The following is a 19,124-nucleotide window of genomic DNA, read 5'->3' as shown; positions in this document are numbered from 1 at the left end:
CATAGTGCTGTTGACTAAGTACTCAAGCATGCATCATAGTATTCCTGTCTCCAGGGAAGAGAGGCGATGAAGGGTATAAGCCTATCACTCCATGTACAAGTATCACTTTTATAAATTAAATAGAGGAACTGGCATAAACACTCAAAGACTTTTGCTTACCTACCCTCCCAGCTGCAGGAAGCAGCTGTACTGTGACTAGTATGAATCAAGAGGCTGGAATGAAGACTACATATTCATGTGAGGATATGCAATGTATCTGATTGTAGGCAAGGTCTGAATTTACAAAAAAGTTTCCAACTAGATTTTGTACTTTGACGTGTTTATTTTAGTTGGACTGACAAATTCAGTGAACAAAGTGTTTCTTCAGCCTCAGATTTTCTTCCCAACGGATTTTTATCATAACACTAAAATATTTGTCAGAAAGAAATGCAGCAGTTTGCATGAAGCATCTCCCCAGCAGTTACTTCTTGTCCCACTCTTCTCTTTCAAGTCGTTCACGGATTACCTCTTTCAGGTATGGTTCGAGATACTTTTTATCCTGAAAACGAACAGATTTTATTTTTAAAACATGCAAGAAATTTCCCACTAAATGCAGCTCTAACTCTGCAAGTGTGACTGAAAATGGCAGACAGGGGTTCTGTGTTTCTCAAATTCATATCAAACCTTGCCTACTTTAAAGGGGCAAAAGATGAATTTTCTAGCTCCAATTTCTGAAATTTCAGCCTGTCATCTGATTGTCAAGCTGTGTTCTATCTTCTCATGCCTCATCACCATTGACAGGCCAAATCATGCTTTCATGTGCAACCCCACCATCTCCAAGTTATGCCCCGTTGGAAGTCTTCCATAGCAAAGGCTCAGGAATTTTTCCAACTCATTGCTCAATACCCAAAGTGCTCTAGTGACATAGCCAAGCTTTATCATTTTAGAGACCCCTTTCTTATTCACATGGTTTTAGCTATTTTAAGGGTGAACTTGAGTTCCACATGATCAACAATTTGAAGGCCAATTAAAAAGGTAACTAAGCTCTTGCTATTTTATCTGTAGAATAAAATTTCTTTGTGTTTTAAGCATTAAAAGCCCTTCAGTTTCTTCCAATCCATTCCTTGAGCTGCAGCAGTAGTGTCCAAGAAATAGTTTCACAACTACATGCAACTGTTGTGAATCTGTCCAGCTATTTTTAGTCACTTGAGCAATCCATTATCTGTAGGATCCTATCAATTAAAAAATGTATTAGTCTTGTCCATAAGTGATTCTAGTCTTCCTTTCTCCTATACCCCAAGTTATATTTCCTTTGGATAGCTACTTCTCCAGCCAGTGCAATAGTGGTCAGTCTTGCACACCACCTTTCCAATACTGACAGTTTACTTGAATCCCTTCTGTTCCTGAAAGAAGCTCCCAAACACTTAAAGGCAGGTCATGAAAGACCTGCCCATCTCAGATAAGATCCAGCCTCTTCAACTCTTAATGTTAGATTCCAAAGCCAGAAGGGACCATTGTGATCAATATCCTGCTGCAGACATTTGGGGGCATTTTGTTTTAAACCTTTTAAAGTCACACCAGCTTTAGGATAACAACCCACTCTGGCTTCTTGGCCAATTTATTGTTTTGAAACAAATTAACCTAACAAGACCATGCAACACAATGTTGTAAAATGAACAACTCCCTTTTGTATTTTGTAAGTATGTCAGGTGATTTGGTTTCAACAGTCAAGGTTTTTACTCTTTTAGCCACCGTATAGCTCAGACAGTACAGTTTTATATATAAAAGAATGTTTCTCTTAAAGAAAAACCATGCAAAACATAACACCTTCCATCCTAAATTCATACAAGATACTTCATAAAACATTTTAGTTTGCAGTTGCAGAGGTATTTAAGTGCTAAGAATTATTAGACAAGTCACTGTTCTCCACTAAAGAGGAGTGCAGACTTCTGTTAAAACACAGCAATAATACATAACTATTACTCCTGGGGGCATTCTGTGCCAAAAAATAAAAATTCTGTGCACAATATTTTAAAATTCTGCAAATGTTATTTATCAAAATAATACTACAAAAATCACACCATTTCAATTATTTTGGTAATTTATTTCAAAATAGGTCAGCAAATATGACTAACAATACAGATGCACACAAAAATTCCCCCAGGAGTACAGAATTAAAGAAACCCCTATGACAACCCAGTTCCTATTTCTCTGCCCCCTTCCCGTCCAGAGCCCAGCTTGGGGGGGGGGAGAGGAGGGGAGCAGATACCCACAACTCCTCCCCCCAGAGCCCAGCCATGGCACCTCCCCCAGCCCAGACACTTGCCCTCTTTCCCTCCCCTGAGATCAGGGATCCAGAAAGAGAAACAGCTTGATGCTTGGTCCCAGGCTTGCATGGAGTTTCCTGTGCGCTGCTGCCTCCTTCCCTCAGGGCATACTGGAAATTGCAGCTGCCAGGAACTCTCTAGCTCCCTCCCCCAGGCAGTCTCTTCTATGTGCAAGCTGGGCTCTGCAGGGTCCAGCGGTCCCTAGTGGAGCCCATTTCTGTGGGGGAAAGGAAATTCTGTGCGCATGTTAATTTCTTCAAAAAGAATGAGGAGTACTTGTGGCACCTTAGAGACTAACATTAATTTGGGCATAAGCTTTCGTAGGCTAAAGCCCACTTCATCAGATGCATGCAGTGGAAAATACAGTGAGAGAGAGAGACATGAAAAAATGGGTGTTGCCATACCAACCCTAATGAGACTAATCAATTAAGGTGGGCTATTAGCAGGAGAAAAAAAAACTTTTGTAGTGATAATCAGGATGGCCCATTTCAAACAGCTGACAAGAAGGTGAGAGTAACAGTAGAGGGAAAATTAGCATGGGGAAATAGTTTTTACTTTGTGTAATGACCCATCCACTCCCAGTCCTTATTCAAGCCTAATTTAATGGGGTCCAGTTTGCAACAACGTTTCCTCAGCTCTCATCCCCTAACGCCCCTACTCTACTTGCGCTACACTGACGACATGTTCATCATCTGGACCCATGGAAAAGCCCTTGAGGAATTCCACCATGATTTCAACAATTTCCATCCCACCATCAACCTCAGCCTGGACCAGTCCACACAAGAGATCCACTTCCTGGACACTATAGTGGTAATAAGCGAAGGTCACAAACACCACCCTATACCAGAAACCTACTGACTGCTATACTTACCTAGATGCCTCTAGCTTCCATCCAGGACACACCACATGATCCATTGTCTACAGCCAAGCTCTAAGATACAACCGAATTTGCTCCAATCCCTCAGACAGAGACAAACACCTACAAGATCTCTGTCTAGCGTTCTTAAAACTACAATATCCACCTGCTGAAGTGAAGAAACAAAACAGACTGACAGAGCCAGAAGAATACCTAGAAGTCACCTACTACAGGACAGGCCCAACAAAGAAAGTAACAGAATGCCACTAGCCGTCGCCTTCAGCCCCCAACTAAAACTTCTCCAGTGCATCATCATCCTATCCTGAAGGACGATCCCTCACTCTCACAGATCTTGGGAGACAGGCCAGTCCTCACTTACAGACAGTCCCCCAACCTGAAGCAAATACTCACCAGCAACCACACACCAAAAACACTAACCCAGGAACCTATCCTTGCAACAAAGCCCGTTGCCAACTCTGTCCACTTATCTATTCAAGGGACAACCATCATAGGACATAACCACAGCCGCCACACCATCAGGGGCTCGTTCACCTGCACATCTACCAATGTGATATATGCCATCATGTGCCAGCAATACCCCTTTGCCATGTACATTGGCCAAACCAGATAGTCTCTACGCAAAGAATAAACAGACAAATCAGATGTCAAGAATTATAACATTCAAAAACCAGTCGGAGAACACTTCAACCTCCCTGGTCACTTAATTCCAGACCTAAATGTCTCAATTCTTTAACAAAAAACTTCAAAAACAGACTCCAGCGAGAAACTGCAGAACTGGAATTAATTTGCGAACTGGACACGATTAAATTAGGCTTGAATAAGGACTAAGACTTCAGTAATTCAGTCAGAGGTTAGGGATCTATTTCAGGTGGGTAAGGTTCTGGGGCCTGAAATTGCAGGAGGTCAGACTAAATTGGGGTGGGCAAACTTTTTGGCCCGGGAGCCACATCTAGGAATAGAAATTGTACGGCGGGCTATGAACGCTCAGAAAATTGGGGTTGGAGTGTAGGCTCTGGGGTGGGGCCAGAAATGAGGAGTTCAGGGTGCAGGAGGGGGCTCTGAGCTGGGAAGTGGGGGCTCCAGCTGGGGGTGAGGAGTTTGGGGTGCAGGAGGGTGCTCTGGGCTGGGATAGAGGAGTTTGGAGGATGGGAGGGGAATTGGGGCTGGGGCAGGGAGTGGGTGGGGGTGCAGGCTCTGGGCGGCGCTTACCTCAAGCAGCTCCTGGAAGCAGTGGCATGTCCCTTCTCCAGCTCTTACGCGGAGGCACGGCCAGGCAGCTCTGCATGCTGCCCCGCCCGCAGGCACCACCCCTGCAGCTCCCATTGGAGCACTGGAGGGGGCCATGCCATGGCTTCTGGGAGCCAGGTGGAGTAGCCCCTGACCCTGCTCCCCAACTGGAGCGCCGGAGGGGGCCCATGTGGCTGCTTCCAGGAGCCGCGTGGAGCGGTGCCGACCCTGTGCCCCGTCTGGAGTGGGGTAGAGCCCCAGACCTATGAGATTAGAGTCTGTAAGAACAGCCTTCTCCTGCTGTCTACCTGCTAATGTAGATGGTCCTAGAGGTCAAGCATGCAGCAGCGCTGAACGCTCAGGATTCAAATCCTGAAAACACGATTGTGACGGATGTTACAGTTTCAACCAGAGTTTGGTGTTACCTTTCCTTTTAGAAAAGGCTAAAAAATATACCAAATACACATTAAAGAACAATCACTCAGTCAATCATTAGATCACATACTATCAGAATGCAGGTGCACACAAGACAGCAGAATTAAGGTTGCACAGAAAAATGTAAATATGGCATTTCCAAACTTTCAAGTGCTTGACTTTGCAACTCACATGATTTCTGTTTAATGTATGTGATGACCATTAATTACGTAGGCCGACTCTGCATCGGGATTCGGACTGCGTCATATGCGTAGCCGCATATGAGCACTGCGACAATATCGTCATCAGCAATGGATTACCGATATTTTTATATAGATAGAGTAGCTGGATTGCAATTTCCGAGCAGTTACACTGTAGTTAAGTTCTGATATCTGTAATCACTATTAATCATGTAACAAGGAAGTTCGCTACATGACAGATTACTGAATTCACACTCAGAATGCCCTAAGGAGTACTGCACCAAAAAATTTAAAATTCTGTGCATGATATTTTAAAATTGTGCAAGCTTAATTTGTCAATAAATACAGAGGCTCCAGCATAGCAGTGGAGAGCACAGGCCACTGGCTACACAGAGATGGGAGATCACCCTACAGCCTCCCACCACCCACTCTGGGGATACAAACTCAGTGGTGATACTCCAACACAGCACAAGGCCTGGGCCTGCCCCGTGCACTAAGCATGGGGCAAGCAGGCTCAACCAGGCAGGATCCAAGCGTGGAGGGGGTCAGAGTCAGAGGATCCAAGTGCAGGGTGAGAGGATTCTGTGTGGGACAATCTGGGTCTAGGTCAGGGGTGGGCAAACTATGGCCCGCGGGCCACATCCAGCCCGCGGGACCGTCCTGCTTGGACCCTGAGCTCCCGGCCAGGGAGACTAGTCCCCGGCCCCTCCCCTTCTATCCCCTCTCTCCTGTGCCACCAGCATTTTGGGCAAGGTGGCAGTCAGGGAACAGGGGGTGGTTGGATGGGTCAGGGGTTCTGAGGGAGGCAGACAGGGGTAGATAGGGGGTGGGGGCCAGGCTGTTTGGGTGGGAGGCACAGCCTTCCCTACCTGGCAGACCATATATACAGTTTTGCAACCCCGATGTAGCCCTCAGGCCAAAAAAAAAGTTTGCCCACCCTGGTCTAGGTAATTCAGTTGGGGGGGAGGGGGAAGAGACCTGGATGCACAGGGGCTTACTGGGGGGGGGGGGCTCCAGGGGCAATGGGACTCTGCAGAGGCTTCCAGGTGAAAGTGGTTGGGGCTCAGCAGAGAGGTCTGGGTACAGCTAATTGGGGGGTCAGTGGCTTGGTGCTCTGGATGTGGTGGCTCAGGGTGGTGGGGCTCATCAGGGTAAGGGTTTGAGTGCTGGAAGCTCAGTGGGGGGTGGTCTGGGTGCAGGGGTTGGGGTCCAGAGATAGGGGTTGAGGTTTGGTATGGAGGGTTAGGGGGGTTCTGGATATACAGGGTGTGGCTTGGTGGGGGGGGGGGGGGTCTGCGTATGGGAGGTCCAGATGCATGGGGGTTGAGCAGATGGGGAAGCACCTTCCCATACAGTGACCCCTCCCCCAGCAGCTGCGGAGCAATGGGGGCAAGAAGCAGGGGAGGATGCTGAGCTTCCTGCAGCTGGGTGAGGTTTCTGGAGGCGGATCTGACACAGCCCCAGACACTTCTTGCAGGGGAAGAGGAAGTCCCATCCTCTCCTGCCTCCAGCCCAGTCGGCAGTCCAGTCCAGACTAGCAGCTGATCCCGGCTCAGGGTAGGAGCCACTGGCTGAGGTGTCCCCAGCCCTGAGGTAATTTACCTCTCCACCAGCTGCTCCAGGTGCCTGAAATGATGTACTTGTGCAGCTAGGGAGTGGTGTGTGTAAAGATTCCATGTTTATAATTGCAGCTAAGGATACTCAAGCTTCTAAGTAGTGTGTTGCAAGTGGAACTTCCATTTATAAAAGATACAAAATTGTAGTAGACTGACCAAAGTAAAATACTGTTCATTAAATGCATCCTGTAAGATACAAGTGCAAATTTTAAGTCTCACAAACACTTATACACTTGCTCAACTTTACGCACGGGAGTATTCTATAAATTTCACTGGGACTGTGCACATGTATGAAGTTAAGCACATGGAAGTCTTTTCAGGATCAAGGCTTAGTAGGTTGTCTTCTGTCCAATAAGAATTCATTGTTTTCATTTACCAGGACATAGCCAAAACTTGTATACAAGGACTGCATTCACATAATGTAAGAAAAACATTTAAAGATGAGAACAGATAAATTGCCTATATTAAAAAAATGAATTTACACATACCTCTTCATATTTCACCCACTGTTCTTCAGGAAGAATTTGATGTTTCATACTCAAATCAAGGGCTCTCTTGATACGAAACAGTCGTTCATTATAAAGATTTTCTGGAAGCCTCTTCAGTGCTAATTTTACATCATCATTTTCATATATGGTATCATCTCGCATTAATCCTGTAACAGAAACATTTTTTCAGCGTAACTGAGTTGCCAGTCCTATTGTTAATAGCTGTCAAAATCTTAATTTTAGTTTAATAGTGATTTGCATTTGGAGTACACCATACAAACATTAATATTTAGAGAGTAAGTTTGGTTTCCCTATTACCACTCCATACAAATGGAAATCATTTTTCTACAAAGCAGGTTATTAAATACTGACCTGCATATGTATATTATACACACACACACTGCAATTTGTGTTTTCTTTTCATAAGAATGAATAGGAAGAAGAAAAAATTAGCCCAATGAGGAAAGTCACTGAAGTCCATTAGTATGTAGTGTCTTTCCCTCTACAGTGACCTTGGGTATTCCTATTTAGTAATTTAGCTTGTCTTTTAAAGACCCTAATGTTCCTGAGCTATGTTGTATTAAAGATTTTTCTGGGACTTCATTTACTAAAGAAGAAGCCACAAGGTCACTGTAGAGGGAAAGACACTACACACAGATCATAAAAAAGCAGCATTTCATGTTGATTGAATTATTCCCTTCAGAGTGCAAGCTTGGAATTTGTAAGGTCTCATCCCATACGGAGTCATAGTACCCAATACTTCTAGGTTGATGCATTATGAAAGACAGAGCAGAGGATGCTTCAGCAAGCAGCATGGCAAGCCGATCAGTTTTAATAAGGAGAAGACTGACCAAAAGAATCAAGCAGAAATATCTCCTCCTCCAAAAACATCAATCCTTGACATAGTCTCAATACAGTGAGCTTGCTGCTACATAGAAAATAAATGAGGCAAGACAAAGTTGTTCATCTTCAGGGCAGAAAGTATTGTAGCTATACTCTATAAATGACTACAGTTTTAATCGTTGTTCCTCAAGATAACATTTACCTAGAGCATCCAAGAAGACTGGGTATTTCTTGTTTGCTTCAGTAATGTTACAGCAGTGTTAACAGCAGTTATTAAAGGCCTACTAAACAGGGTCTACATAGTTTAATGGATTGCTAATGAGATATTGGGTCTCTTCAATAGATTATCAATTCAAAATGAGCCCAAGTATCGTTGACATCTGATCAGTGTTTGGTGATCAATATGAAATGAGATATCCCACTCCAGTTCCTAGTGGACATACGTCCACCATTAAAAAAAAAAAAAGCCAGCAAAACTAGTAGGAATATCTGTTAACAGTTTCAGCAGAAGTGATGAACAGGCCTAAAAACTCTGAAAAAAACATCTCACTCCTAGAGGGAAAACAGCAACTGTGCATGAGAGAGCTTATACAGCCACTGTCTTTTCTGTGGAAAAAGTGGACAACTTACCGTAACTCTTTCACAGATAAACTGACTCAGTGTCAAACAGAAGGCTATTAACTTGTGACTATACAGATTCCCTTTTATATCAGTGAATAAACATAACCAGCCATTCAGAAACTAGATTAGTTGGTCCACAGTTCATATGGACTAAAGCTGAACAAATGTAAGGAAATGCTATCAAGGCAAGGTCCTGTTTTTATGGATGAAAGAAATGTTGTAAAGCTGTTTCCTCATAAGCACTGGAGAAGCACATCATCATCCGCATAACATTTTCTTTCAACTTCCTTTCCTATTTCTACAGTTCATAACACCATAACTACACATCCTCCAAATGAGTTGTAGTTAATTTTTAAGAGCATGTTTCCAGCTTCTGTTGCTTTGTTTTTTGGGGAATCTTATTGTGGTCAGATCCAGGTCTCATGGATAAACTCTTGGTGATCTCAATCATCAATAGGACTCAGATCAGAGCCTTCAAGAGATGAACTTTACAGTAAGATCTGAAAATGATGACGATTGGACTCCTGATATCCTTTGGGACAGGGTTCCAGATCATTGCAGTTATTTTCATGAAACTTCTTGCTTCAGTTCATACTTGGGCTCTTAGTTGTAGAGCAGCAAGTTATAGCAGCTACCATAATACATTGCCGAAGAGACAGATTGTTCATCAGTAGTTAGCAAGTATCAGTACAAACATTTTCACAACTGCAACAGAAGGGTGTGACTAACTTTGATATGCAAGATGGGCTTTAAATTGAACACAAACACATTAGTTTTGAAATTAACTTTAAAAATCTAGAACGGTTCTTTACACAGGCAATGGATGCACACAAATGTTCGTTTTTAACTCTTAAAAAATTAAGACACCTACCAAGTTTGTTGAATCCAGCTGCATTGTAATACCATTTGCGAAGGCCTTCTAACAGTCGACCGCTTGCTGAAGCTGAAAGTGATCTCTATTAGTTCAGGAGTAAGACAAAACTTAACACTGGTAGATAACTAGCAGCGGGTTAACATGCAAATATTTTAATATCTACTTTGCTATGCATATACGTTCCTTATTATGCCATTTAATCTAGGCTACACCATATCCAGTTTTGTTTTCATCTGCTCTTCAGTGTTTTTAAAGTGATACTGTGCACATAAGATTATAGTACTTCTGCAACACTCATTTTGGTATCTGCCTTATTAAACAGAGTCAAAGTTATATTGGTCCTAGTCCTGGCCCAGTACCAAAAAACCCTCAGACTAATACTGGGAACTAATGACAATTTTAAGGTCCATCAGCTCACAACACACCAGGAATAAAACTATACTCCATACCACTAAAAAACAAAGATGCATTGTTTTCTAATAGTAATATCTGTGTGTTTCCCCTAGCCCTTGTGCTATGAGGTATTTGACCCTGAAGTCATGCCACTTTGGTTGCTATCTTTCCCCACCCCCACTTAAGTACAGTATTATTCTAGTGTCTGCTTCCACAAGCAGCACTAGTTAAAATATCTCTGAAGACTTATATGCCAGCTTTCAACTTACACCATTTGTCTAGTTACTACTGAGACATACAAGCTGGTGAACATTATAGCATAACTGAAACAGGCTGGCTAACCTAGTGAGGAGGGCTTTAAACTAGGTTCACCGGGGGAAGGAGAACAAAGCCCCGAGGGAAGTGGGATATCGGGAGAAAGCACAAGTAGGTGAGTGCAAGACGGGAGGGCTCCTGCCCCATACTGGGACAGCAGGACGATCAGTGAGATATCTTACATGCCTATACACAAATGCAAGAAGCCTGGGGAATAAGCAGGGAGAACTAGAAGTCCTGGCACAGTCAAGGAATTATGATGTAATTGGAATAACAGAGACTTGGTGGGATAACTCACATGATTGGAGTACTGTCATGGATGGATATAAACTGTTCAGGAAGGATAGGCATAGCAGAAAAGGTGGGGGAGTTGCGTTGTATGTAAGAGAGCAGTATGACTGCTCAGAGCTTCAGTATGAAACTGCAGAAAAACCTTAAGAGTCTCTGGATTAAATTTAGAAGTATGAACAACACGGGTAATGTCGTGGTGGGAGTCTGCTACAGACCACCAGACCAGGGGGATGAGGTGGACGAGGCTTTCTTCCAGCAACTAACAGAAGTTGCTAGATCACAGGCCCTGGTTCTCATGGGTGACTTTAATCACCCCAATATCTGCTGGGAGAGCAATACAGCAGTGCACAGACAACCCAGGAAGTTTCTGGAAAGTGTAGGGGACAATTTCCTGGTGCAAGTGCTGGAGGAACCAACTAGGGGAAAAGCTCTTCTTGACCTGCTGCTCACAAACAGGGAAGAAATAATAGAGGAAGCAATAGTGGATGGGAACCTGGGAGGCAGTGACCATGAGATGGTCGAGTTCAGGATCCTGACACAAGGAAGAAAGGAGAGCAGTAGAACAGAGACCCTGGACTTCAGAAAAGCAGACATTCTCCCAGGGGAACTTGCCCGTCAGTTCCCTGAGGGAGTCGAACATGACGGGGAAAGGAGTCAAGGAAAGCTGGCTGTATTTTAAAGAATCCTTATTGAGGTTTCAGGAACAAACCATCCTGATGTGTAGGAAGAAAAGTAAATATGGCAGGCGACCAGCTTGGCTTAACAGTGAAATCCTTGCTCATCTTAAACACAAAAAAACAGCTTACAAGAAGTGGAAGATTGGACAAAACCAGGGAGGAGTATAAAAGTATTGCTCAGGCATGCAGGAGTGAAATTAGGAAGGCCAAATCACACTTGGAGTTGCAGCTAGCCGGAGATGTTAGGAGTAACAAGAAGGGTTTCTTCAGGTATGTTAGCAACAAGAAGAAAGTCAAGGAAGGTGTGGGCCCCTTGCTGAATGAGGGAGGGAACCTAGTGACAGAGGATGTGGAGAAAGCTAGTGTACTCAATGCTTTTTTTGCCTCTGTCTTCACAGACAAGGTCAGCTCCCAGACAGCTGCACTCTGCAGCACGGTATGGGGAGGAGGTGACCAGCTCTCTGTGGAGAAAGAAGTAGTTCGGGACTATTTAGAAAAGCTGGATGAGCACAAGTCCATGGGGCCGGATGCGCTGCATCCGAGGGTGCTAAAGGAGTTGGCCAATGAGATTGCAGAGCCATTGGCCATTATCTTTGAAAAATCATGGTGATCGGGGGAGGTCCCGGATGACTGGAAAAAAGCTAATGTAGTGCCCATCTTTAAAAAAGGGAAGAAAGAAGATCCAGGGAACTACAGGCCAGTCAGTCTCACCTCAGTCCCTGGAAAAATCATGGAACAGGTCCTCAAGGAATCAATTCTGAACCACTTAAAGGAGGGGAAAGTGATCAGGAACAGTCAGCATGGATTCACCAAGGGCAAGTCATGCCTGACTAACCTAATTGCCTTCTATGATGAGATAACCGGCTCTGTGGATGAGGGGAAAGCAGTGGATGTGCTATTTCTGGACTTTAGCAAAGCTTTTGATACAGTCTCCCACAGTATTCTTGCCAGCAAGTTAAAGAAGTCTGGGCTGGATGAATGAACGGTAAGGTGGATAGAAACTGGCTAGATGGTCGGGCTCAACGGGTAGTGATCAATGGTTCCATGTCAAGTTGGCAGCTGGTACCAAGTGGAGTGCCCCAAGGGTCGGTGCTGGGGCTGGTTTTGTTCAATATCTTCATTAACGATCTGGAGGATGGTGTGGACTGCACCCTTAGCAAGTTTGCAGATGACACTAAACTGGGAGGAGTGGTTGATACGCTGGAGGGTAGGGATAGGATACAGAGGGACCTAGCCAAATTAGAGGATTGGGCCAAAAGAAATATGATGAGGTTCAACAAGGACAAGTGCAGAGTCCTGCACTTAGGACGGAAGAATCCCATGCACTGCTATAGACTAGGGACCGAATGGCTGGGCAGCAGTTCTGCAGAAAAGGACCTAGGGGTTACGGTGGACAAAAAGCTGAATATGAGTCAACAGTGTGCCCTTGTTGCCAAGAAGGCTAATGGCATTTTAGGTTGTATAAGTAGGGGCATTTCCAGCAGATCGAGGGATGTGATCATTCCCCTCTATTCAGCACTGGTGAGGCCTCATTTGGAGTACTGTGTCCAGTTTTGGGCCCCACACTACAAGAAGGATGTGGATAAATTGGAGAGAGTCCAGCGGAGGGCAACAAAAATGATTAGGGGGCTGGAGCACATGACTTACGAGGAGAGGCTGAGGGAACTGGGATTGTTTAGTCTGCAGAAGAGAAGAATGAGGGGGGATTTGATAGCTGCTTTCAACTACCTGAAAGGGGGTTCCAAAGAGGATGGATCTAGACTGTTCTCAGTGGTAGAAGATGACAGAACAAGGAGTAATGGTCTCAAGTTGCAGAGAGGGAGGTTTAGGTTGGACATTAGGAAAAACTTTTTCACTAGTAGGGTGGTGAAGAACTGGAATAGGTTACCTAGGGAGGTGGTGGAATCTCCTTCCTTAGAGGTTTTTAAGGTCAGGCTTGACAAAGCCCTGGCTGGGATGATTTAGTTGGGTTTGGTCCTGCTTTGAGCAGGGGGTTGGACTAGATGACCTCCTGAGTTCCCTTCCAACCCTGAGATTCTATGAAACAGACAATTAGACATCATTTTAGAGCATTGATATTAAGAAATTTAGTTGAGTTTTTACAAGCCAATCTAAGATCACAAATTAAGATTTGTATGTTAAAGAGAACCTAGACCAGTTTAAATTATTAGTAGAGAACAAAAGAAAGTATTTTCGGTGTTTAATAAAATTAGGCACCCATTACTCCCCATGTGCCCAAAAGTATATCAAATTGCAGAATGGAAATTGACAGCCTTAGATTTCACTGGGGAAGGGAACAACAATGAAGATAAATATTAACTTAAGTTTTGCCTAACTGAGTTTGGGGGAGGGGAGGATTTTTGCACAAAGTTAACATTGCACAATACAAGAAGAAAATGATTAAATGAGGCACAGGTGGAAAAATACTTGTATTGATCCAACAGCAAGCTTTTTTAGAACTCTCTTTCTATACTATTTGTTATAGCTTTTTATACCACACTTCACTGAGCATCTTCCAGTAGTGCATTAAGCATTTACTAACATCTGTCATGTTTGTTCTCATCCTCTTCCGAGAGGTGCGTACAGTGGAGCGTCTTATTTTGATAGGCTTGGTTTTTTTCCTTTTTGTTCCTGAGCTAGTAATTAAAAAGAACACGAACAGGGATAGCAATAAGTGATATTCTAGAATAGTTTTACATACAATACCTGTATGTCATTTACATACATTACTCCATCTCCCTGGCCTTGCTCAGTGGAAAGATTTTAGTGCTTAAATGGACACCATCAACTTAAAATGTAGTCAGTTACACAAAAGGAATTAAAAAGTTTCAGGTACTACATCACCCCTGACACTCCGTGCAAATTTCTGTGATTTTACAATCACACTTGCACATTATTCCTAGAAGAACCCTAAACATAACATGGCAATAGAGAGGTTTCCAAGGAAGTTAATTTTGTGTGGGATACTCAAAGGAGGAGAGAAAGAATGCTGATGTGATGAGTACCTTAAAAATACATGAAACATGTTGCAGAGAGTATAAATGAGCAGTTTTGAAGAAACCACAAATAACAGAAAGGTAGCGGGTGTACTACAGCAGTTAACCAGGTGAGTTCACCAGCAGAGGAAGACAAAGCAATAAGGTGATTTCCCCCCACTCACACACACTCTCCCAAGTTTAATTTCCAGGTACTCTATAAGGAAGAACCCACAATGGAAGGAAAACAAACAATGTGTCACCAACTCCACTGCTAACTGTTTCTCTGCCTGTACTTGTAAAGCCCTGGCCAGACAGGCATCCAGACCCTGGAGGCTTCTACCCAGGTCCTGGTCTTGATTTGCTGAGAATACAGCCTGCATATCACCACTAACAAAAGCTAGGCAGGGAAATCCAGCATGAAGTGTGTCTGTTGGTGGACTTTTTCACAAAGCATAAGACACACCCAGGAGGATGTGGTTTGTCTGTGTAGCATCTGGGAGCACAAGGACATCAACAGGATGCTCATGAAAACATCAAGAATGGAGGATGCTAGCTGACTGGAGAAGATTACAGCCCTACCAGAGGAGGAAGGAGAACTGGCTGCTGGCCACATCATGCAGTAGACGGTGCTCAACTCCCCACTTGGGTCCCCTGTCCATCAAGGTCAAGAACCAGTATGCTGTCCTGGCAACATGACAAGAGGAGCAGACACCAATGGCTGAAGGAAAGGAGCCACCTGCCCCCAAGGCTGGAAGGCTCACAGCCACCACACCCAAAAGAAGGAGACAAAAGGTGGTGGTGATTGGGGACTCATTTTGAGGGGGATGGAGGCATCCATCTACTGACATGACTCAACATCCCAGAAGGAGCACTGCCTGTCTGTAGCCCACATCTCAGATGTTATAGAAAGGTTGCCAAGATTCATTTGTCCTTCTGATCACTACCTCATGCTTCTCATTCACATGGACACTAATGATACCACAGGCATGACCCTGAAAAGATCAGCACTGACTACTGGGCTCTGGGAGCAAAGGTGAAGGAGCCAGAGTTGCAGGTTGAGGGTAAAGGGCACAATCAGGGACATGTGTATGTTGGAGATGAATGCATGGCTGTGTAATGTTGACAGGAGGGCTTTGGCTTCCTGGACCATGGGATGCTGTTCAGGAGAGGAGGACTGGTAGGAAGAGATAAGGTTCACCTGACCATGAAGGGGAAGAACATTTGTGTGCACTGACTTGACAACCTAATGAGGAGGGGTTTAAACTAGGTTCAAAGGGGACCCATGACAGAAGCCCACAGGTAGGTACAAAAATGAATCCTACCAGAAGTGGAAACAGACAAATTTCTAAGAATGAGCACAACAGAATAGCACAACAAAATGAGAAAGGCTAAGGCACAAAATGAGTTACAGCTAGTAATGGACATAAAAGGCAATAAGAAGAGACTACTAATATATTTACAGAACAAGAGAAAGTCAGGAAAGTGTGTGTCCACTACTTAGTAGGGAAGAAGGGCTAATAACAGATGACATCCAGAAGGCTGAGGCGTTGAATGCCTATTTTGCTTCACTCCTCACTAGGAAATCATGACCAGATGCTTAACACAATTAGTATTAACAAGGAGGAAGGAACACAGACCAGATTAAAAAACACAGAACAAGTTAAAGAATATTTAAATAAGTTAGATATAGTCAAGTCAGCAGCACCTGACAAAATTCACCCTAAAATACTTCAGGAACTAGCTGAAACAATCTAAGAACCGTGGAGAACAGATGAAGTTCCAGAGGACTGGAGAAGGGCAAACAGTACCTATCTTTAAAAGGGGAACAAAGAGGACCCAAGGAATTCTAGACCAGTCAGCTGAATTTTGATACAGTACCTGAGAAGATAAAAGTTAACAATCCATTTGTAGCATCTTCAAGATAATAGGGTTATTAGTAATAATCGTGATCAAATCATGCCAAACTACCGTATATACTCGTTCATTAGCCCATTTGTTTATAAGCTGACCCCCCCAAGATGGTTAGGTAAAAAGAGCAAAAACTGTATGACTCTTTCATAAGCCAACCCTATATTTGAGGGGTTGGCAAACTTTGGCTCCCGGCCATCAGGGTAAGCCGCTGGCGGGTTGGGACGTTTTGTTTACTTGGAGCATCTGCAAGCATGGAGCCCCTCAGCTCCCTGTGGCCACGGTTCCCCGTTCCCAGCCCATGGGAGCTGTGGAAAGTGGCACTTTCTGCAGCTCCCATGGGCTGGGAACGGGGAACCGCGGCCACAGGGAGCTGAGGGGCTCCATGCCTGCAGATGCTCCAAGTAAACAAAATGACAATGTATTAGATATTCAATTCAATGATTCCATAGAGTTTAAAATCATCAAATTTTGGTGTAGACCCATATATAAGCTGACCCCCGCTCTTTGATGTGTCACTTTTTTACCAAAAATATTTGGCTTATGTACGAGTCTATACCGTTATTTTCTCCTTTTATAGGATTACTGGCCTAGATGATGAGGGAGAAGCTATGGTTGTGATACATGTTGATTTTAGTAAGGCTTTTTTGACATATTGCCACATTTTTTATTAGCAAACTAGGGAAATGTGATTAGATGATACTACCATAAGGTGGGTGCACAACTGATTCAAAGACGGTACTCAAAATACTTCACTGTCAAACTGGAAGAACTGGAAGAACATATCTAGTGGCCTTTTTCAGGGGTCACTCCAAAGTCTGATACTATTCAACATTTTCATTAATGACTCGGATAATGGAGTGGACCGTATGCTTATAAAGTATGTAGATGATAGCAAGCTTGGGGGGGGGACAGGATTAGAATTCAAAGTGACTTTGACAAATAGGAGAACTGGTCTGAAATAAACCAAAGGAAATTCCAGACAAGCACAAAACTCTAAACTCGGGGGAGAGGAGGGGAGAATCAAATACACAACTATAAAATGGGGAATATCTGGCTTGGCAGTAGTACTGCTGAAAAAGACCAGGGATTATAATGGATCACATACTGAATACAAGTCAATAATGTGATTCAGCTGCAAAAAAGGCTAACATTCTGGGATGTATTAACAGGAGTGTCATACGTAAGAAAAGGGAGGCAATTGTCCTGCTTTATTTGATACTAGTGAGACCTTAGCAGGAGTACTGCATCCAGTTCTGGGCACCACGTGTCAAAGAAGATGATGTAGACAAACTGGAGACAGTCCAGAAGATGGCACCAAAAAACAATAAAAGATCTAGAAAAACTGATCTATAAGGAAAGGTTTACATGGCTGAGCAGGGTTAGTCTTGGAAAAAAGGACAACTGGAGGGGGGGGGGGAGAAGGGGATCTGATAGTCTTCAAATATGTTAAAGACTGTTATAAAGAGACAGTGATCAATTGTTTTTCCATATCCGCTGAAGATAGGAGATGTAGTAATGGGCTTAATCCACAGCAAGGGAGATTTAGGTTAGATATTAGAAAAATCTTTCTAACTATAATTTAATCCTGGAATAGGCTTCCAAAACAAGTTGTGAAACCACTGTCACTGGCGGTTTTTAAGAACAGGTTAGAGTTGACAAATACCTCTCTAGGGTGGTCTAGGACTCTAGGTCCAGCCTCAGTGCAGGAGATGGACTAGATGAGCTCTCCAGGTCCCTTCCAGCCCTACATTTCTGACTGTATATGAAAACACCGTGCAAAACAGAAACTTATATGAGGAGGGGATGAACTAGGTGCATTAGGTCAGCCACCCGACAACGCGAACATTAAGCCACCTCACAAACACCTTTGAAAAAGCAAATTCCCCGGACTTCACAAAGAAGCAGAACTGATTTTACTTTGAGCCCCAATTCCCCAATCTAACTCCCCGCACCCACTGAATTCCCAGGTGGGGCCCCGTCTACCCACCCAACCCATCCTCTGGCGCCGCCTGCCCACACTGAACTGCCCCCGCAGAGCCGTTTGCTGGGGGCTAATGAGGCCGGGCTGCGGATGGGGCCTCTCCCCCCACCCTCTGGGGGGAACGTCCCAGCAGCGGCCGGATCACTCGCTCCGCGCACGGAGCCCGGCACGGCCACGTCCCCAGGCTCATCCGAGGCCAGAAGGCCGGAAAGGACACGCAACTCGCGGAGGCCGCGGACTCCTCACCTGGTGCCCTCACCGCCATCTTGACCTCAAAGAGAAGCGCGGGCTTCTGGGTAAACTACCGAGTCCCAGCGTCACGTGAGGAGCGGCCGCACTCACGTGACCCGCGCGGGCTCTTTTCCGTTTGCGCAATACGCATGCGCGCCGGGAGGCGTGTAACGTAACCTGGGCTCGCTGAGTTGCGGTGGGGCGAGGCGGGTAGAGGCGGTGGGGCTGCGGGAGAGCGCAGAGCGCCCGGGTGAGCCTCGCCAGGGCTGCTGCGATCCCACGGGCTCCCCGCTACGCACCGCGGGGCTGCGACCGTTAGCGCTTCCCCCGGCTGTGGGCGCGGCCCCAACAGCTCCCGCTCCCCGCTGCCGGGCCCGGGAGGCGCCGGCCCGGGCGAAGCAGAGGCAGCGCTGGCGAGGGGGACCCGGGCCGCGCTCAGGCCGGGGCGCGTCGCTCAGCCGCGCGCTGGAGCCGCTTCGGTGGCTCGTTCCTGCGGCCCGGCTCCGCGCTCCCGCAAGGGGGGCAGGCGGCAGCCACGGGCGCGCCGGGGCAGGGCGCTGTCTATTGCAGCAGCACTTAGCCGACCAGCCTCGGTCAGGATTAGGCACCACCCCAACAGAGCGCGAGCCGGTCCCTGCCCCAAGGCGCCTACAATCTACGTAGGGCAAAGAGACTGAATTTGATCTACTGCCAGGGCCCCATTAACTTTTAACTTTGTGGGCCCCCATGGAGCAAGGTGCGGGGGGGGGGAGGGGAATGGTCAGTCTCCAGAGGGAAGGGCGGCCTGGTAGCAATGAGGCACCGCGGGAGCAGACCCATCCTGCGCAGCCCAGCGGGCGGGTGCTGTTTACAAACCTGTAGCTGTCGGATGCACACTGGCC

The 19,124-nt window shown here is 45.4% G+C and overlaps 1 protein-coding gene across 1 annotated transcript; it reads right to left on the bottom strand.

Moving 5' to 3' along the window:
• Positions 1–302: 302 nt before the first annotated feature.
• Positions 303–18,345, bottom strand: LOC123365055 (cytochrome b-c1 complex subunit 7). Its single transcript, XM_045007680.1, has 4 exons — positions 18,259–18,345; positions 9,464–9,535; positions 7,129–7,295; positions 303–538 (listed from the first exon to the last, which is right to left on the bottom strand). The coding sequence occupies exons 1-4, from the start codon at positions 18,275–18,277 to the stop codon at positions 461–463; spliced, it is 336 nt and encodes a 111-aa protein (XP_044863615.1). The 5' UTR covers positions 18,278–18,345; the 3' UTR covers positions 303–460.
• Between the last annotated feature and the right edge of the window lie 779 nt (positions 18,346–19,124).

Source organism: Mauremys mutica, chromosome 2 (genome assembly GCF_020497125.1).
Source record: "Mauremys mutica isolate MM-2020 ecotype Southern chromosome 2, ASM2049712v1, whole genome shotgun sequence".
In the NCBI taxonomy this organism is placed as follows: domain Eukaryota; kingdom Metazoa; phylum Chordata; order Testudines; family Geoemydidae; genus Mauremys; species Mauremys mutica.
Note: the sequence above shows the minus strand (reverse complement) of the source record. Positions and strands in the feature narration are given on the sequence as shown.

Bases quoted from the DNA above. Each gene is read 5' to 3' on its own strand.
- LOC123365055 (XM_045007680.1), bottom strand. The intron at 7,296-9,463 runs GTAGGTGTCTTA...TTTCTGTTACAG, and splicing joins AGCTGGATTCAACAAACTTG to GATTAATGCGAGATGATACC. The intron at 539-7,128 runs GTATGTGTAAAT...GTTCGTTTTCAG, and splicing joins AGTGGGTGAAATATGAAGAG to GATAAAAAGTATCTCGAACC.